This window comes from Pan paniscus, chromosome 3, assembly GCF_029289425.2.
Source record: "Pan paniscus chromosome 3, NHGRI_mPanPan1-v2.0_pri, whole genome shotgun sequence".
Lineage (NCBI taxonomy): Eukaryota > Metazoa > Chordata > Mammalia > Primates > Hominidae > Pan > Pan paniscus.
This window is the reverse complement of record NC_073252.2, coordinates 85,080,146-85,102,453: the sequence shown is the minus strand read 5'-3', so window position 1 is coordinate 85,102,453 and position 22,308 is coordinate 85,080,146. Positions and strand designations below refer to the sequence as shown.

The 22,308-nt window shown below is 39.1% G+C and overlaps 1 protein-coding gene across 19 annotated transcripts in view; it reads right to left on the bottom strand.

Moving 5' to 3' along the window:
• AFF1 (ALF transcription elongation factor 1) overlaps positions 1-22,308 on the bottom strand; it is a 257,647-nt gene that overhangs the window by 66,023 nt on the left and 169,316 nt on the right. For 12 of the 19 annotated variants that reach the window (XR_008625173.2, XM_034958884.3, XM_003811253.5 and 9 more), the window contains one exon: positions 1,577-1,621. Coding sequence is in view for 17 of the 19 variants with exons in the window: in XM_034958884.3 (XP_034814775.1) it covers positions 1,577-1,621 (45 nt within the window). In the remaining 2 variants the exon portion in view is untranslated. The remainder of the gene's footprint in view (positions 1-1,576; positions 1,622-22,308) is intronic. The other 7 variants (XM_055111597.2, XM_008963638.4, XM_063603564.1 and 4 more) reach the window with 1 other exon arrangement.

Here is a 22,308-nt window from a genome sequence, read left to right as displayed (position 1 = left end):
TGTTTCTCTAGAGGTTCTTTCTTTCTCAGAAAACCCTAACTACAAAATGGGACAAAAGACTGTGAAACAAAAACAAGCTGTTTTCCAAACAACTGGTTAGATACTACTACTGTCAAAAATTTCACAAGTGAGGAAATAACCAATATACTTAATTACTGGTTTTAGTACCACCATCACTTAATACTTTAAAATGAAAAGTTAAAAAACTAAAATTGAGTAAATGTATTTTGAGAAAATATGAGAAATAGGGATTCAAATTAACAGTCACATTTATTATATACATCTCTCTACTAATTAAAAAAAAAGAAGAAAAAATTCAGAAACCCTACAGTAAAAGACAAGAATATCATTAAAATTGACCTAGAAGCAAATTAAAAGCCACAGAAGAGGGATAAAAAATACACAAAACCCTCAGTTTTTACAATTACTGTACCTGAGCATTAAAATTAAGCTCTGGGTTTCCTGGAAATTAAAGGCAAAATGGGAAACATTATATATAATTCTTCTCTGATAAAAAGAAAGAATGCCAGTTCATGAGGAAAGTTAACATTTTTCCCCTGGAATTAAGTTCTAGAAGGAATTTGTCATCCTTGTACAAGAAAAATTGAACAAGTGGGTAATGTATTCAATGACATATTTGTGGAAGCACAAATGTTCATGGCATAGTTTCAATAAACAAAAGCAAAAAGTAATCCTTCAAGGTAAGTCTAAAGATGACCATCTACTTCCCACTATTTTTCTTTTATTCCTTTAAAATTTCATGGTCTCACTGAAGAAAAGGCTGTATGTATGAGGCCATAGGTATTAGGTATCACCTACAGAACGCCAAGAGGTATAAATCAAGCACTGTTTAACCACTGGTGCCTCCCACACATCAATACAGGAAGTTTCCTCTCTGGGAAGTGAGCAACTCTCCTGGGCCTTTATGGACAACCAGAAAAACTTACGAGAGATGCCATAAAAACCTGGTCCAAATGTCTTGTAGTTTGTAGACTTCAATTTAATTAATAAAATCTGGTAGAGAATTCAATTACGTTCCAAGACTACTTCTGTTACTATTCTGGTTTATTTTTGCCTTTGGAGATGAGTGGGGGAGAAATGGTTAAAAGGGGTTTGGGAACAACAACTGTTCTTTATTTTTTATTTATTTATTTATTTATTTATTTATTTATTTATTTATTTATTTTTTGGAGACATAGTTTCAACTCTGTTGCCCAGGCTGGAGTGCAGTGGCGTGATCTCAGCTCACAGCAGCCTCCACCTTCTCGGGTTCAATCGAGTTCAGGAGGCCTGACTCAGCCTCCTGAGTAGCTGGGACTACAGGCATGTGCCACCACTCCCGGCTAATTTTTTGTATTTTTCTTAGTAGATACGGGGTTTTGCTATGTTGTCCAGGCTGGTCACGAACTCCGGAGCTCAAGCAATCCGCCCACCTTGGCCTCCCAAAGTGCTAGGATTACAGGCATGAGCCACCGCACCCAGCCAATGGCAACTGTTCTTTAAAGTGAAAGTAAATGGATGTGCGCCTGCCTACTTAAATATTTCTTCAAATGAAAAAGATTAACAGTGAACTCACCTTCAGAATCTCTTCAACACAATGGACTTCATTGGAGTAGGTCTGCTGAAAGTGAAAAGCAAAAAATAAAAGGTTAGCAAACCAGAGTCAAGAGTGATGGTACTGGTGGATGACTGTAGTAATGCAGCAATACTCATCTCAAGGCTTACCTTCTACTAGCTAAGTATTAAGAACTTTACATTTGAAGCCTGGGCAACATGGCAAAACCCCATTTCTACCAAAAGCAATATAAAAATTAGCCATGCATGGTGGTGCATGCCTGTGATCCCAGCTACTCAGGAGGTAGAGGCAGGAGGATCACATGAGCCAGGGAGGTGGAGGCTGCAGTGAGCCAAGATCATGCCACTGCACTCTGGCTGTATATATATAAAACAACAACAACTTTACATTTGGATGAAATAAGACCAGAGAGATTAATCTAACTGAAGCTTGTGGGGAAACACAGTAATGATGGAGACAATGGCAGACTAACTGTTGACCCTCAGGTTAAAAGTTTCTAAAATTTCTTTATTAAAGAAAATTAGTATATTAGTAAACCTAGGGAATAAGAGATGTACAAAATAAGATTAGAATAGGTGCCACAGTCAGCTACCTCATAGCAACAGCTAACCAATAAGCCACATTAAATGAAGACAAAGATGATGATTATCTGAACACATTAGTGGGTCGAAAGTAAGGAGCTAAGTCCAATCAAGGATAACTCTTCATTATTTTTATATTCTAGCCTGCCAAAATTCATTTTAAAGTTAAAAATATCTCACTTAAAGTCAGCATTTCACTTTATACATACATGCATATATACATACACACACGCACACAAAGTTTTTTTCAGAGAAAGACTGTAAGGGTAGAGGAGATTAATTATTGTCTTAGAGGAAAGATCTACTATTTCTACCTCTTCCTAATACCCAGCTAAACAAATAATGATTATTGCTGCTGCTGGTATCACCACCAGACAGTGCCTAGGGAATGACATTTTACAGTCTACATATTTTTAAGAGCAAAGAAAGTAGGCAAAGTTAAATTAAAATCAATTATTTTTTCTGAACTAGAGACATGGAACATATGGTTTTCAATGGAATAGCAACTTGCTCTGTGTCAATTCATGAGCCAGGCATCATGGGCACAGTACAGCAAGTACTATACAACATATGACTTTCCCATTACTGCCACTGCTATGCATAAAACTCTGCTCTTTTTGGTCCATTTAATACCTACCTCGCAGCTAGAGAACAGATGGCAAGGGGTTCTTTCCTGTTCTTGGTTCTAATTTATGTGTAATTTAATATAGAATTGGTTGCTAATTTGCAATCTAGGGTTTATTAATCTACCATTTCCCTCATTCCAATTCACTCCATGGATGAAGAAAAAGGAAATAGAGTATACAAACATTCACACCGTCCTGTAATTGAATCTAATGTCAAAATTCAGACGTAGGCCAGGTGCGCTGGCTCACACCTGTAATCCCAGCACTTTGGGAGGCCGAGGCGGGCAGATTGCCTGAGCCCAGGAATCTGAGAGCAGCCTGGGCATCATGGCAAAACCCCCTCTCTACCAAAAATACAAAAATTAGCCAGTCTCGTAACCCAGTTTCAAAACAGACAAAAATTTAAAAATAAAATTTAAAAATTAAAAAAAAATTCAGATGCAGTCTGTTTTTAAAACATGTAAATTTCCTGGAAAGAGTCTTGAAGTCAGGTATAACCAAAGAGAATCAAGGGTGTCCCTTACATCTGGTAGGATCCACTGGACTCATCTCTAGCATTACACATGCAAACAACTAGGCCTTTTTGTTTTTAAAACCATTAAGAAACACCTAAAAACTGGACCAAACATTTGTGCTCTATTTTAACACAAACTTAAGATACAGAAATGCTGTTTTTACTTGAGGGTAAATGTAATACTATTCTACGATTTCTATTTACATGGATCATTAGAAAAATAACAATTAGAAGTCGAAGGTGAATCAATAGAACAAGCACATGACTGTGCTGAGTCTGGAAAAAATATTCCCCTCATCCTACGTGTTGCTGGAATGAGACTAGGAATCCAATAAAAATATTTGGCAACCAATAAAAATAGTGAAGCACATTTTAAAAGAAGGCAAAAAAGATTTGTCCGTTGTCTCCAACACAATGATTTCAAAAAGCCACACCCTTCAAGAGACTGAAAGACTTCTTTCTGATCTCCATAATTACTCAAGCAGTAGACACTTTGCCAAGATGTTTCATGTCGCCGAAATGTTTTTTTTTTCCCAAGAGTTTTGTTATGTTGGATGAACCAGGACTGAAGAAATTTTGAGAGCTTATTTTAGATTAGCAACATTTACCTTATCCAGATACTAATAGTCACCATTTAACCCATTTAAAATTCTAAATAAGGTCTTAGATTCAAGCATTAGTTGGTTAATTTACTGTTAATCTTCCTGTCAAGTCCATTATGGGAGTGAAGGTGTTTCAAAGGGGAAGAGTGATTTCATTCCAAATATATGAGGGCATATCATATTTAGGGATCTCCACAAAGCACTGTTTCCCATGGCAAATAATTGGAAATGAGCAAATGGCAAACAACATGCATCTAGCTAACTGCCTTTACAGTGCATCCATACAATGGTATGACATGCAGATTTAATAACATAAACATAGGTGTTTGCATGGAAAGATGTTCAACATACATACTTTTTTCTTTAAAAATCATTTCATACGGCCGGGCGCAGTGGCTCATGCCTGTAATCCCAGCACTTTGGGAGGCTGAGGCAGGTGGATCAGGAGGTCAAGAGATAAGAGACCATCCTGGCTAACACGGTGAAACCCCATCTCTACTAAAAATACAAAAAATTAGCCAGGCGTGGTGGCGGATGCCTGTAGTCCCAGCTACTAGGGAGGCTGAGGCAGGAGAGTCGTGTGAACCTGGGAGGCGGAGCTTGCAGTGAGCAGAGATTGGGCCACTGTGGTCCAGCCTGGGAGACCGAGTGAGACTCCGTCTCAAAAAAAAAATCATTTCATACTTAGAGAAAAACTACAAAAGCCAGTAGGAGGATTTCCCACATACCTTTTACCCAGATTTCCCAAATGTTAGCATTTTACATTTGCTTTATATTTTTCTCTTCTGCTCACCTACATTTTGAACTGTTTAAGAGTAAGTTAGAGAGTTAATGTCCCTTTATCCCTAAATACTTTTGTGTATACCAAAACACATTGTAAACCTACATTTAAAAGAGAGGCTACTGAAAAGTTTGCATAGTATGAGATCATTTTATGTTCCATCTACCTGAGACCCACATCTTCACTCTTCTCGCCATCCTAATTAGAGACACTTAAACTACAAGACAGATCTTTTGGATTTGTTTACAGGGAAAGAGCTACAAGGACAGGCTGCCTTGTCTCATAAAGTGCAACTTGGCACCTCCAAGCATGCCACTGGAAGGAGGTTTTCCAAAAGGGGAGCAGTTAAACCGTTACAACCTAATCCCCTAATCCCCTTCTTTTACAGAGATGGGGTCTTGCTATGGTGCCCAGGCTGGCCTGGGCTCAAGTCATCCTCCTACCTCAGCCTTCAGAGAGTAGCTGGAACTACAGGTGTGTGACACTGCACCTGGCTCTTAACCCCTTTCCTAAAATTCACTCTCCCAATAGGGTCTCCAGCCAAATACTGCTACTCCTACTAAAAGGAGCCAGACTCTCCCTTTAACACCATGGTCAAAGAATAAACAATTGGTCCTGGCCAGCTCTCTCTAAACCACAACTGAGATAAGGCTGAAGACATTCAATGTACGACGTCCTTAAAGAACACAAAATGATAAAAAGCAACAATAAACATTTCTATGATAGTTGCATGAATCAAGAAAATCTAGTTTGTAAGTCCTTCTCTGGCTAGCTCTTTCCTCAATGGTATAGACACTGACTTTAACATGACCACAAAACACTGCCTTTTCCCACCCTCGATATCTATTAATAGGTTCCTAGAGGGCACGAGCTCTCCCCTTCTGCCTATCTAGAGCCATCTCACACATCTGGCTTCCTGTATGTAGACCAACCTCCCAGCAGAGACCACACTTTCCTCCTGGGATATGGCCTTAACAAGCAGCCATACTTAATTTTTTAAAAAATGATAGCAGCTACTTATTGAATGCATTTTGTACTTCACGTTGCATTAAACTCTTTATATGTTATTATCACCTCAATTTGATACCATCGATTGTACGACGCACCATTATTAGCTTGGGAGGTAGGGGGACTACACTAAATGTACCCATCAACTGTAAGATACATCCCTATTACATAAACTTAAAAATGCCTGAGGGAATTCTGTATAAAGCTCTATTTAATTCTCACATCAACCTTTGTGGTAGGTATTATGCCAGTTTTTAAAACGAGGAGACATGCTTTTGGAGTCCACGATGAGGTATTTACAAATAAAATAATTTTAAAAATAAAACGAGGAGACTGAATCCTAGAGAAATTAAGTTGTCTATGCAAGGACACACAAAAGCTCTGAAGCAGCTGAGCTGGCTCAGAATACTGTTATACCAGTTTTCTAAAAACCTCAACACTGCTGCAAGAAACAAATATATTAGCATTTTAGGAGGGTGTGTGATTCCAGTTGTCCGATGCATAACCTAAAACATTTTTTAAAGAGCTACGTTTTTCCTTTGCTTCTACAAAGAAGCATTTTGGTATTCACATTTAACTGCCTCTTCCTACTACCAGTGCTTCGGACCAGAAAAGGCAGCAATGCTGGCTGTGGCCTGATTTCTCACTCCTCCTGGAATGACATTGTGTAACTGTAAGGAAACGCACTGATACCAAAATAAAATATGTGAGTGAATGTCTTCTAAGCATGACAGTTTGTTTTAATAAGCTAAAAAGAGCTGGCTGAAGAAACATGCCACTGAGACTGGGAGGCTCTTGCAATATTGTGTTTTAAGTCTCTCAAGTTTCAACAGAGCAGCATTTTTATAACAATGCTATTCTCAGAAAGGCTTAGTTATCACTAACCAGGAAATAGAGAGAGCACAAAGGCAATGTGCTGACGAGGGAAGCCAAAAGATCTTGGATTCTAGATCTGGCTCTGCTGAAGACTGGCGCTGAATCTTGGATAAGATTCATCCTCTTTGGGACTATTTCCTCATTGTGAGAAGGTATAGTATTACCAAACCTAACCACTTCTCAGGGTTGGTATGAAGGTCAAATATGTTTTCATATTAAAACATATCTGATAAAACACTTTCAAAACCATCAAAAGGCACTGATATATGGAATAACAGGCGGTGCCAACATTATCAAGGCATTCTTTAACAGCATGACAGCTTAAAAAAAAAATCCCAATAGGTTATCTATCCAAAGTTTAATTTTTAAGAGAGTAAAATAAATGTCCAAGCTATTTTTCTTCAAATGTGTCACCACCTTTTGGATTACTGTTCAGTCTTCACTATTTGCTGCTCATCTATCCCCAACTCGCTAGTTAGATAAGTCACACTTTTCTTGCCCCGATCTGGAGCCCTCTTCTCTCTTCCATCTGTGTCAGGGATAATTCCTACTGAAGCTTCAGGTTGCAGATGAAAGACATCTTTTGGAAAACATCCCTGATGCTCCCTTACTCCCAAAACTGTCCAGGTTCTCTTGCAGATGCTCCCGTAACTATCCGTACATTCTCTGTTATTGCATCCTCTCTACTCCCTCTAGATAACATGTTCCATGGAAGTTAGGGCCAGAACCCTCACTGAATCACAGGGTGCCAGCCACACAGAGGCAACCCCATAAACAATGGCTGGCATGTTTTCAGTCCCGGAACTCAGAATTTGAAACTAAGTTTCTCTTATGGCTTTAGACACTTAAGAAGATGCAGGCTGCCTGAATTATAAAGCAACACCTTAATTAACAAACTAAACTACATGTAAATAAACATAAAAGAGACAAAAAGATAATTGTTTTGCATTGTTTTCTCCCTGGAAACATTAAAACTACTGAGAAACTACTTTTCACACGTAGATTGGCAAACAGCCACAAGATTAACAATACTCCATCTATGAGATAGACATGGGGAAATAGGCACTCAAATCCCATGATTGGTAGGAGGATTAAGTGCTACAACCTTTAAGGACATTAATTTGGCAATAGTCAGCAAATTCTAATTACATAGACATTTCTCTAACCTTTAGCACTGCCTCCTACATGTACAAAAAAAATATGTACAAAGTTATTCACTTCAGCCTAGTTTGCAAATAGCAAGATACTGGAAACAATCTAAATGTGTATCTACAGGTAACTGACTATGAAAACTATGGTACATGCCACCTAGAAAGAAATAAATGCTATGCAACTACAACAAAGAATGAGGATGCTCTTTTTGCATTGATTTGGGGTAATCTCCAAGATACATTGTTTAGAAGAATAAATTTAAAAAAAAATAAGATGCATTATATGCCAGCATTTCTATAAATGAAGAAAGTATCAATGAGAAGAAAACATATATATGGAGTTGCTTATTATGCATAAAATACCACTGGGAATGATACACAAGAAAGTCCTAACATCAATTACTTCCAGAAAGGAAGGCTGGGGAATGGAGGCTGGGGGAAGGAATAGGGGGAAGATTTTCAATGTATATCCTTTTTTTAACCTTTTAAATTCTGACCTATTACCTATTCATTACTAAAAACACAAATATTAGATTGAAATAAATAGGGATCAAAAGCCTGTTCTCAAAGTACAGCTAAATTTTCTATTAGCCTTCCTCTATGTAACTTACCTTACTCTGAACACACACCTATGTTAAACTGTCCCCAGCTTACACCTTGGTGCTCTGGGCACACCCTACGTAATACACACCACACTGAATTTTTGTAAAAAAACAAAACAAAACAGATTTCCAGTCAGCCTTCCCTAATGGACCTCGAGTTGCCACAGGACTTGCTCTGAAGGCCTGGCCCAGTGTTCACTTGCTAAACTTCACAAACTTTCCAAACTAGACTAGAAAGTTATTGAAAGAGAAGTTTTTTATTCTCGCTCTCCTTTTTGTTAGTCATACTTACATAGTGAGAAGACACATTTGAAATGAACATAATCTTACAGGGTTGTTTTGAGGAAGAAATAAGACAATGCATGTTAAAACTAGTTCCATACAAATAAATACATGCATTTATATGAAGACACCATAATCATCATTTCTAAGAGACAGATTAGAGGAGGAGACTAAAAGGCCTGGCTGAACAAGGTTTGTCATAAAATTGTGTTCTATAGACACATAGTAAATTACATAAATAGCTAAGCCTGTTCCAAGAACATGCTCATACTGCCTGGGTGTGCCTACTTCAGCTGGAAAACATTCAAAGGGACCAGCAGTAATTCTACTTTCAGAAGCATCATGCCCTATGGGCAACTACCCATCTATCTGTACACCCAGAATTTTAGGATAAACATTTTTTTAAATCACTGGACAGATATATGAGCACAGTTATAGTCCAAATTAAAACAAGGAAAACAACAACAAAAAACAGCCATGCTAAAGATTAATATGGATGGAGGGGTGATGGATTACAAAACAAGGAATAAGGTGCTCTGAACAGCTTTCCTAAAAATAAAGTATTATTACATTAAGTTGCAAAACCAACTTTAACTGTTAAATCCTCCCTTAAGAATTATTAGCTACACTTCATCTCATCCCAGATATCTTTAAATAATGGAAAGGTTTTGGATATTCCTTAAAAGTGATAAGCTCTAACATGCAGCAAAAAATTACTCTCATGTTCCCTGACTCTTTTTAACGTCAAACTGCCTGCCACATGTGAAGACTAACACAAATGAGGCTAACTGCAGAATCTCCCTAACTGCAGAATCTCTATAGTTCCTCTAAACAGATTTTTCAGGGAGAGGAGAAATGAGGTGGATAAAAAAGATTATTTTAAAATAATGAGGAATCTCTAGGTCACCTACAGTTATCTCCCAACAAAAATTTATTATGAAACGAACAAGGAATTCTACTCCTACTGGGGGAACCTAGAAGAAGGGAGTAGTGCATCACAACCACTGGCTGCCCTTTTCTGGAAGTCTTCCCTCCCTTGACTCTCCAACCACATTCAACTCTGGATTGTAACCCTTAGTGTTCTAATCTTTCTCCTCCAGACAGGCTTCCCACAGGCAGGAACTAGGGTTTAGTAATCTCTGCATTCCTCACAAGGCCTTAGCATAATTCTAGACTCATTTAATATTTATAAAATGAATACTCGATTTTGTCATGTCATGACATCTCAAACAAAATTCAGATACATAAGATAACCAAAAAGTAATTACAGAGTTTTATGGTGAATTTCCAATCTCTTTCCTGGGAAGCAATATATGTCAGCTCATATTGGTAAAACTCCACACAACTTCACAGAACAGTGATATTTTTAAGATACAGAAGTCTTCAAATTTTAAAGAAGTATTATCTTGTGACTATAATCCATCAACCACTACCACCTAATCAGATGTTTTCACCTATAAGAGTAGTTGCCTAAATGCAGTTTGGGGACATAAATTTCTCAGAATGCAAAATTTCAGATATGACAGTAACATCAGAACGTCAGGTTGGGGAGGGTAGGTATATCAGGCAGCATGTTTGGGTAAAGAAGGATGTACGTACGCTTCCTTGAGATAGAAGATGAAGAAATAATACTCCAGGATAAACACTGGAAGATCATGTTAGAGATGTGCTAGCACCCCAGTTCATTTAATAAATGAGAGCCTAATATATCCTGTAGATAGGAGATATACATATAACATATTGAATACGTGTGTATATATGTGTACATATAAGTGAATATATGCACACATATTTATATATTTGATTTTTTAAAATTTACCTTTAGGTAAATTGCTCTTTCATAAGCAAATGATATTACCTTATCTTTCATCAACTAAAGCAAAAACAAGCTAAAAAAAAAGCCACTAAATCCTAAGACATCACTGAAACTTATAAAACCCAATGGGAAGAAGTATTTTAAAATAGCAGTTCTTTAAAGATTAATATGAATAATTAGAAAACTTATTGTTTCTTTCCAGTTGGTCATTTTGATTATACCAGTGAGGTAATCTGCATAATTGGCATCATAAAGATATTTTTCTAAAGCATATAAAATTTGTAAAGGCTCAATCTGTATTAACTGAGCTACTTAAAACATTCTGGAAATTTTGTTTTGATCTCTACAAAGAGGGCCTCTTTTAATTATGAAACCAAGGATTCCAGTTCTTAAGACACGGCTTAAATAAAAATGAAAACAATGAGTGGTTGTTGTCCACATGTATAATTGTAAACACTCACTTGATAAGAATATGCAAATAATATGAGAAAAGCAGTAACAATGCTGGATTTACTGATTTTGTTACCATTATATATCCTGAGATCACATACAATATAATTTTTGATATGTTTGCAAGGTCCTGTATAGTCACATGAAACAGTACATATAAAAAGTACAATTCAGTGTTGATGTTTTATATGCAGAAATGTTTTCAGTACATATTATGACAATATGTCAACTAATAGTGCAAAAGTTAAAATAAGTAGGGTGTGCTGGGATAGGTTTAAACTCACTTAACAACAAAGTACCTGAATGAAAAACAAATGTAAAAAACTTACCACTGTTTGACAGTAAATGTCTAATCTCAGTTATTCACCAACTTCCTAACTATTGACTATGAACCATTACCATTCACCATGTAATAAGGGGAATCAGAATCCCCAATGGTCTAAGACTTTAAAACACTGTGCCTTTGATGAAAGACCACATGAGGCCCCATGAAGCCCATTGTGGGCACAGCAGCCATGAATGATTAAGTAAGAATAGTTAAAAGGCACTGATTTTTTTTTTTTTAAAGGCATCACAAAGAACAAGTCTAGACACTGGTTCCATTCCAGCAATAATCAACTGACAAGTCCTTTCAAATGGCCTAAGCTATATGATCTATTTCCCCTTCTACAACCAATTCTGCTCACGAAAACCTCAGAGTGTTTTTTGGAAGAATTTAATTTTTATTTTTTCCAGTGGGACTATCAATTTGCAAAGCATGAGTAGTAGCTTTTCAGTTAAAACCTATTGCTGCAGGGAGGGTGTGAAACTGCAGCGTGGTGGTGTTCTGTCACATGCTTCCTGCCCTGCACCCACCCCATCCAGTCCTACACACACATGCACACACGCACGTGCACACACACACGAGCACTCTGTCTCTCAAATCGTATTAACGGATGGTTCTGAGTCAAAACACTATTAAATTACTTTGTCAACCATGACAGGATTTATGGATACATAAACCTGTATTTCTGCTCTCTGTCAAATGAAAGTGCAAACAATGTTCAGGAAGCATGTTTAATTCTATGTTGCAGAGAGTGCCTGCCTGGACATTTACTTTTTTCACAGCTGAGCATAAGCTAAGATTATAGAAGCACCAGAAAAAGGAAGAAGAAAAAAACAACTTTGTATCAGTTTCTGGATGAGGCCGAAAGAAACTGCAGTCATATGAGTCAGATAAACCATTTAATCCACGCTTTGTCTGAAAGGACATAAAGATTTTATCCTGTGCTTATTCCAGCAGTAATCTCAACAGCCTCTTCTGGAGTAGGTGTTGGTTTTGTCTCCTGGCATTGATTATTTAAAAACAAAACACAAAAAAAAAAACGGGGGAAAAAAGGAAAGAAAATTATTGAAGTGGTAGGCTAGAGGCATATATACTCTGAGGAAGCAATCTAAGCCCCAAACACCCTGGGGATTACTGACACTATAACAAACGCAAAAGAGAGAAGGCAAATAAAGACGACCTTGTCCTTGACATCTTAATTCTGAACAAGTAAATCCTCCGCCCCTGCTTTTTTTTTTTTTTTTTTTTTGGCTTTAATGCTGGGTAATGAGCAATCAGGTTAATTACTAGGGTCTAGAAAAAGGGCTCAAGATCATCCTGGGAATGTACAATTCATTTAATATCAGAACATTATGAACAGTTATACATCATTTATTTAAGCCTATCAAAAAGTGCCTAATTTAAGGAAGTATTTTGCTTTTCTATAACCTATCAATAAACAGATTTGGTCTTTTTTTTTTTTTAAGGCTTACTAATCCCACTGAATCTTTTCCTGCGTTATCTCTGAATATAAATTTGGTCTAAAACTATACACAAACTACATCAGACTTCCAGCAAGACTCATCTGATACACTGATTTACTGATCTGGTGAAAGCGAAAATATATTTAATACAAAAGTTTGAAAATAAGACTCCATCATTCGACGAACGCCAGTATTTCTTTTTAAATAAACACAAGAGGCTGGGTACACTGGCTCACGCCTGTAATCCCAGCACTTTGGAAGACCGAGGGCAGGCAGATCACTTGAGGTCAGTAGTTTGTGACCAGCCTGGCCAACATGGTGAAATCCCATCTCTACTAAAAATACAAAAAAAATCAGCCAGGCGTGGTGGTGGGTGGTGCAAGCGTGTAATCCCAGCTACTGGGGAGGCTGAAGCAGGAGAATTGCTGAACCTAGGAGGCGGAGGCTGCCGTGAGCTGAGATCGTGCCACTGCACTCCAGCCTGAGAGACAGAGCAAAACTCCATCTCAAAAATATAAAAATAAAAATAAATAATAAATAAATACAAGGGGCAGACTAGATATATAAAAGTTATTCTTGAATTTATTTTAAATAGGTATTTAATAAGTGCCAAGGAGAAAATCGTTTAAAAAAATAAATGTACTCTTAATGCCTTCTGAATTTAAATTTTTTTTTTTTTTTTCGAGACGGAGTCTCACTCTGTTGCCCAGGCTGGAGTGCAGTGGTGTGATCTTGGCTCACTGCAAGCTCCGCCTCCCGGGTTCATGCCATTCTCCTGCCTCAGACTCCTGAGTAGCTGGGACTACAGGTGCCCGCCACCAGGCCCAGCTAATTTTTTGTATTTTTAGTAGAGACGGGTCTTCACCATGTTAGCCAGGATGGTCTAGATCTCCTGACCTCGTGATCCGCCCACCTCGGCCTCCCAAAGTGCTGGGATTACAGGCGTGAGCCACCACGCCCAGCCCTGAATTTAAAATCTTCTAAGCATTCATATTATTTTCTCTCCATCTCAATTTATTTCTCTCATCGTCTGCCTCTGACTTCACACACCGACACACACACACAACCAAGAAGTTTAAAAGATTCCCGTTGGCCTTTAATCCAGAGCTCCTGACCCTAAACTCCAATCTTTTCAGTGTTTTGAGGCACAATCTAACTTAACCACATCATAACCCCCAATATTCTTGCATTCACTATCTTTCCTGATTCTTCCCTTTCCCTCCATACTTTTCTATATAGAATACAGAACCTAAGTGACAGAGAAGAGATCATATGGAAAATAGGCAACCGTTCTAATAATAACAACAAAAGCAACTCCCTTTGGAAATTGCCTTTAGAAAATGGAGGGTCACACCAGCACAAGTAGATGATATCTAGGTTGTACATAAACCCAACTGTGGCCCTCCTGACTACTTCATCCACTTGGCACACAGCCCATGGGAGAATAATCCTGGAGCCACCGCACTGCTTTCCTGGCATCATAATCATGGTGACAGCTTGGGGGTGGGGAAGGAAGTGTATTACTAAAAAAATTTAAAGGTCTTTCAACTTGAATTTCTTTAACTGGCATACAGCAATATCCTCCATAAAAATGAGCAGTGTTATTTGTACAGCCACAGCAACACTGTCTACCAGGCTGCACTGGCATGAACACCACAGTAAACGAGCCTGAAAAGACTGAAGACAGACCCCTGAGCACATCAGTTTTATCTGTTTTATTATCTCTTCTAGGTAAATCTTTAAAAGCCATCTCAATGTCCAACAGTTGTTTCCTTAATAAATAATTTACCAAAAGCTTCTTGTGGAATAAAATACACCAGTTTTTTTCCTACACTTACCTAGAACCCTGTATTTAAAAAAAAAAAAAAAAAAAAAAAGACTGGTGGGGAAATTAAAAGTCACTGGAAAACTACTACCTCCTAAGTCTGGTGGTAACAGGTCCTCCAATTCATTTTATAACATAGTTCTTACTAAAAACAGCCAAAAAGGTATAACTAGCCTACATTCAAATCAATCAAAGAAAAAATTGGGGGTTCTTCTTCCTTTCTCACTGCTTTTTCGCCAGTTTCTCAGTTGTCTTGGAGTTGACTTAAGCGGACTCACTATAGCTAACCTTAAACAATTCCTGTCTCCTGGGGAGTAAAAAGTGGAAACACTATCATCCTCGCCTATTAGCTTTTCATCACATAAATTTACACCCCCTACAGATATAGACAGATCACAAACTATGCTGAATAAATTAATGAGAACCATAAAGCTAGAAGTACACTGAAATTTCTCTAGTACACCTGTCTGTATTGAAGGAAAATTATTTTGAAATTTTCCTAGACTGGTGAAAATTAATACTGTTTATATGTTAAAACTTGGGTAGAAGCACCCACCATCTTTTAAATTTGACTTAAATTGTAAGTTTCTTATGAGAAACAACAAATAACATCTTGGATGGAGTGTGCATGCACATGCATAAATGCATATGCACACATACATCATATTTAGGCTGAGAAGCTGCCAATATTTTCAGTTTTTAGCTTTACTTCAGGAAGATTTTTAAAAGCCATAAACATTTGCTAAGTGATCCAGAAATTCAAGTCCAGAGTTTGAAAGATGAAGAAAAGGCTGAGCATGGTGGTTCATGCCTGTAATCCCAGCATTTTGGGAGGCCGAGGCAGGTGGATCACAAGGTCAGGAGTTCGAGACCAGCCTGGTCAACATGGTGAAACCCAGTCTCTACTAAAAATACAAAAATTAGGTCGGGGTGCAGTGGCTCACGCCTGTACTCCCAGCACTTCGGGAGGCCGAGACAGGTGGATCACAAGGTCAGGAGATTGAGACTAGCCTGGTCAACATGGTGAAACCCCGTTTCTACTAAAAATACAAAAATTAGTGGGGTGTGGTGGCGCACGCCTGTAATCCCAGCTACTCAGGAGGCTGACGCAGGACAATCACTTGAACCCGGGAGGCAGGGGTTGCAGTGAGCCGAGATCCTGCCACTGCACTCCAGCCTGGTGACTAAGCGAGACTCCATCTCAAAACAAAAATAAAAACAAAAACAACAACAAAAAATTAGTCAGGCGTTGTGGCACACGCCTGTAATCCCAGCTACTCAGGAGGCTGAGGCAGGAGAATTGCTTGAACAGGCTTGGGGGAAAAGGTTGCAGTGAGCTGAGATCCCACACTATACTCCAGCCTGGGCAACAGAGTGAGACTCCGTCTCAAAAAAAAAAAAAAAAAAAAATCCTGAGTGATAAGGAATAGCTTATTTAATACTTATGTTTTGAATTTCTTTCAAATATATTGCCAAGAATATGCTGTGATTTTCTCCAGATACAAAACTCCAATGTTATATTTTCTCTACTGTCACTCTCACCATTATTTCAGTAAAATGAAAGAAAGGAGGGGAAAGGAGAAGAGAAAAAAGGAAGGGAGGAAGTGGGGGGAAAGGGAAGGGAAAGGAGGGAGAGGTGATAGGAGAGGGAGAGAGGAGAGAGAGGAGAGGGAAAGGGGAGAGAAAGAGGAGGGGAGAGGAGAGAAAAGATGGAGAGAGAGGAAAGAGAAAGCAAGGAAGAGAGAGGAGAGGGAGGGAGGAAGAGGATAGGGAGAGAGAGGGAGAAGGGGAGAGGGAGGGAGGGAGAGACAGAAAAGAAGAGAGGAGATGGGGACAGAAGGAGGGGGAGGGAGAGAATGAATCCATAATCTAAACTAACAACCATGCAAATCTCAAGAGGTATTCCAAGCCTCTAGTGGTAGCCAAAAAAAAAAAAGAGGCCACACACACCACGCCACCTATTACCTATCAAGTTTATACAGAGGGAGGGGACATGGGAAGGGACGAATACCTATGGCTGGAAAGCTTATTTACCTTGTTTATAAGGTCATGCACTAAACCACAGAGGTCATTTTGATCCTTCTCTTCTTCCATGTTAGCCCCTAACACAGGGGGGCAAAAAAGAAGGAGAGAAGGGGGAAGAGAAACAAGACACATCAACTTTCTCTTGTGGCCTCACCTCTCACTTATTTCCCTACCCTCCATCCTCCCCACCTGAACCTCCAGCTGCTGCATACTTACTGTGGGGCAGCTGTACACTGTGGGGCACTCACCTCTGTGAACATGTCTTACTGCCTTCCCACATGGCAAAAAAGCTTTCCTGTTTTCACACATCCCCTTGCCAGCCCTAATCGGTGCCACTAGGTCACTGTCTCGTGTGCTGGCGGCTGCAATGGCGGCCCTTACAGGAAAGAACTTTGAATCTCTTCCCTTGTACTGAGCCATAAGAAGCAGTGAGTGCTCCCAGGCATAACTCCCCTGGCTCTGCTCCTAAAAATGCTCTCTCAAGTACACCGTTGCTTAGCAATATTTGCCTTCCCCCTGTACATTTGAAATTGGCAACATCTGTCCCTTTGGCAGTTTTGATTCGTGCAAAGCACCATGTGCGTAGTTCAAAAACATACAGCTTTATGAAATGGGCAATGCCTCCATACCTCCCGTCTCCCTGCAAAACCAGGATGTGAAGACCCAAAAATAGTTTAACCTTTGTTTTCAAGGCTGATGGAAAAATCTATGGGATTTAAAGTAGATGATAGCACACAAGCAAAATAGTTAAGCCACCAGTGGGAGTTCCTATTAAACCCTGCCTAATAGGCAGTGTCTGAAAAATCTCATCTAGTTAACAATTTCCTTTAGAATTAATTCTATCACAAGGCATTATGTGTAAATGCATATCATTAGTAAGATAAGATATAAAGGCAATTTATTCATGGAGTGGGGGGGGCAATTTTCATGCTTACATTATAGACCAATCTCAGGAACAAAAATAACAATACACACGTGCACACATCCCCACCCCCACTCCACTGGCAATGGAATTTTAAAACTCTAGAGGGAAAAATTCAGTAATTCCAGTATTATGTATTTCAAAACAAATGATCCTAAGTTTCCTAAGTTTCTTTTTGTTATTTATCCCATAACAGTCACTTTAGTATTTTACTGAGGTTACTTGTTAATATTAAAGTAGCTCGTAACATGTAATTTTACATATAAGAAAAAACTGTATGAGAAATAAAACTTCTATGTAGAACTAGAATACTACCCATAAAACTTTACTTTTTATCTAGCACACTGATAGAGAAATAAAAATCCGAGTAATAAAAAGCATAAAAGTCTACTGAGCATTGAACCATGCTCTGTGCATCCAAACTGTGGCATGTAGACATTTTTGTTCCTTTAAACAAATCAGGCTATAATTTTCTTTTTAGCTTAAGCTAAACCAATTCTGACATATTAGAAACACATGTTTCCAAAGAAATTCTACAGGAACTGAGTTCCAACTACAAAGGGTAAGCTGACCTTTTTGCTCTCAAGTCTCTATCTGAAAGCTTACAGCAGCAGAAAAGACTGGGTAATACTTATTGCCACTAAAAACACATCCAGCAGGTCCCTGACTCTGTGCATTTAGCAATGCCCCTGAAATTCCAGAACATGCATGAATTTGTAATCTTGGTTAGCCACAAATGTGAATCCAACACCCTAGAATCCACTTCTCACTGTAGTCCATCACTCACCACTCAAGGGATACATACAGTAATTCTCGTGAAGTTACACTTTATTGCAGTTTATGGGAACAACTTCAGCAGACTTTGCAAACGGGAATTCTCAAAAATCTCAGGAGATGTTTGTCGAAGTTATCCATAGTGGTTCTGGCTGTGCAGGGTAGGTGCTTATGAGCAAGATTCTCCAACTATTAAGCTCGTTGCATGGAAACGGCTTAAACACAGTGCCTGTACACACAGAGTATGTTCTCAATAAAATGCAGATGTTATTTTTATTGTTTTGCCATCTTACCATGGCACAAAAGCCTCAGTCTTTCTTTTCTTCCATCCTACTAAGGTTTCCCACTTCTGTCATTAACCAAACTTTTATTTCATGAATCTCTGTGAAAATGTCCTCTGAAAGGGGAAAGGGAATGATAAATAGTAACAAATTCTGTAACTTTTAATAATTGTATAGTACAATCTTTGATTACACCTCCTCCTCTGATATAATCGTAAACAGCTGCAGACTCTTCAGCTCTGAAGAAGCCATCATGTACTTGACCTTTGTGACTGCAGTATGTTTCTAATAAATTCTGAATTAATTAATGTGGGAGAAACAACTTAATTTGTAAATGCTGGGATCCTGGCTCTAGGGGATGAGGATGAAAGGAGCCAGGGCAGAGGCTGAGGTGCTGTCCACCAGGAAAGTGCTGATAAACCTTCAGGGTTGGGTTGAGAATGCCTCCAAGATACCCCTCAAGTCAAGCCATTTATTAGACAAGAAGAAGGAACAAAAAACCTTTCCCTGTGGAGAGTTCCAGGGCTGAGAGGGGAAAGTAAAGACGGGCCATGTCAGTACTACCCTTCTCCTTGTCTCTCCCTACCTGTTTTTGTTTTTGTTTTGAGACAGGGTCTCACTGTGCTGCCCAAGCTGGAGTTCACTGGTGCAATCATATAGCTCACTGTAACCTCAAGCCGCTGAGCTGAAGTGATCCTCTCACCTCAGCCTCCTCAGCAGCTAAGACTACAAGCACACACACCATTATGCTCAGCTAATTGTTAAATATTTATAGGGATAGGGGGCGGTCTATGTTGCCTAGGCTAGTCTCAAAACTCCTGGCCTACAGTAATCCTCCCACCTCAGCCTGGCATGACCCCCTACACCCAGCCAAACTGTCCCATTACAGAGTCTGCAGGGCAATGACGGGTCACTAGAAAGCCAAACATCAGGGCTTACTTAACCAACTAATAAAGCATTATTAAAATTTTCTCCATTCTAAGGCTTTTGATGAGACCTGCTTATTAGGATGGATGTCATGATCTTGGCCCACAGTGCCAATCAATAAGTAAAAATGATTAGGTCTACAAGCAATGGAAACATGGGTATTATCATGCAGTGAAACCCTGCCCTGTTCTGGTACCATGAAGGAAATCTCCATGAACCCTGTGTCATCTTCACCTCTGAAAATGTTTGAACAGACTCCAGCCTCAATCTCCTTTGAACCTATATATCTAATAACCTGCTGGCATAGTTAAAAATAAATTTAAAAGTTATCATCATAAAAGCCTTCTAAAAACTATTCCTCACTCAAGAAAAATTTCTACAGGATGGTATTAGCAGGAGCAGCAGTAGTCAGTACCAAAAACATTTATTAAGGGGCAGAGAGGTTGCACAGAGAAAGGGGGGAAAAATAATGGGCAAAATTTAATTCTCAACTGTTTAAGTTCTTTAAGCACAAGGAAGCCATCCACTGGTAAGGCAAGAAAATGTTTAAAATTACCTCCGGCCTAAAACTTATTTTTCTTCTGACACTGCCCCATCTTTAACCAGTCTTTCCTCCATGATATGAGGACAGTCCAAAACAGTTTTTCCCAAACTTCGGTCATTTCTATACTACTTTGATAGCGGCACTGCGTCATAATACTACTTGTACTATTTTTTTAGATCAGTTTATTATCAACTCACTTTTTTTTTTAACCTCACCTCATCCTAAGCAATATTTGTGAAACCCTAGGTTTGTTTGATATGCTGGTTTATATTTCTTCCTAACTCACATGACATGATTTGGCTGTGTCCCCACCCAAATCTCATCTTGAATTCCCATGTGTTGTGGGAGGGAGCTGGTGGGAGGTAATTTGATCATGGGGGCAGGTCTTTCCCGTGCTGTTCTTGTAACAGTGAGTCTCATGAGATCTGATGGTTTTAAAAACAGGAGTTTCCCTGCACAACCTCTCTCTTTGCCGCCACTCACGTAGACGTGACCTGCTCCTCCTTGCCTTCCGCATGATTGTGAGGCTTCCATGTGCAACTGTGAGTTCTCCACTAAACCTCTTTCCTTTGTAAATTGCTCAGTCTCAGGTATGTCTTTATCAGCAGTGTGAAAGCAGACTAATGCACCACATTAAGACACATAAAATAAAGGTTGGTGTCCCCATACTATATTATTTTTTCTTGTGACAGAGTCTGTCAGCCAGGCTGGAGTGCAGTGGCACGAACACAGCTCACTGCAGCCTACACTTCCTGTGCTCAAGTGATCCTCCTACCTCAGCCTCCTGAGCAGCTGGGACCGCAGGTGCATGCCACAACACTCGGCTTTTTTTTTTTTTTTTTTTTTTTTTTGAGACGGAATTTCACTCTTGTTGCCCAGGCTGGAGTGCAATGACGCGATCTCGACTTTACTGCAACCTCCGCTTCCTGGGTTCAAGCAATTCTCCTTCCTCAGCCTCCTGAGGATTACAGGCACCCACCACCATGCCTGGCTAATTTTTGCATTTTTAGTAGAGACAGGATTTCACCCTGTTGCCCAGGCTGGTCTCGAATTCCTGACCTCAAATGATCCACCCACCTCAGCCTCCCAAAGTTCTGAGATTATAGACATGAGCCACCGTGCCCAGCCGCTAATTTTTAAAATGTTTTGTAGAGACAGTCTCACCATGTTGTCCAGGTTGGTCTCAAACTCTTGGGCTCAAGGAATCCTCCTGCGTCGGCTTCCCCAAGTGTTGGGATTACAGGCGTGAGCCACTGTGCCTGGCCTCCATACTATTTTAAAGAAGTTTATATACTCATCAATACTATGTGAACCAAAAACTGAATGAATATCTTGGGACATTTGTTCCTGTGCTTATAGAACAGCTGTGGTAGCTTCCTACCCTGTAAAACCATCTTACTCTATCAGTCAATACAAATGTTGCCTATCTTCTATATTGGATTCAGGAACCTTCAGAGATTACATGAAAATATGTTTAATCTTACACCTTTCCTTACTAAATTTGTGACCCAGGTCACAGAATTAACACTTTATACATCAGTGTTCAGTTCAGTACTATAATTTTTTCTGTTTGTCATAATGCTCAAATGTGACGGGGCTCAAAAAGGCCTTTACACACTAGCCCTTGCCCCATATACTTCTCACAACTAATGCAATTCTGGAATCCTGAAAATACAGCAAGTATTCAGTACTTTATTAGGGCATAAAATATCTATTCAAGTCTCTTATTGAAAAAGTGTAACATTTAAAAACTTGACTAAAATTAAATCCATGACACAGAGTTTCATTACTTCATCACAACAACTGTGAAACACCAGCAAACCAACCTAAAACACAAAGATATTTCTTGGGATTCTGCTGACTTCTAGGCACAGCTGTAACATCTATACAGACTACTTGAAGATGGATAATATACAATTTTCCTACAGCATAAATTTTCTTTTACTAATACAATATGTCAAGGAAAGGTGGTATATCTCACAATATACTAAATGTCAGGCAAACATATCCCATTTAATTCTCACAACAGCCCTCTAGCTCAGGAAATACTGTCCCATTTAAATGTGAAGTAGAATGAACCCATGCATTCTAACTCCATAGCTCTGTCCATTAGAAACATTATTTCCCACTCATATTTTCTTAAAGCCATAATATTCAAAACTATTAAAACTTCCACAATTTCAGATTCTAAGCCAAGGTAAAGAGGTGGATCTGGCCGGGCGCGGTGGCTCACGCCTGCAATCCCAGCACTTTGGGAGGCCGAGGTGGGCGGATCACCTGAGGTTGGGAGTTCGAGACCAGCCTCACCCACACGGAGAAACCCCATCCTGCTAAAAATACAAAATTAGCCAGGATTG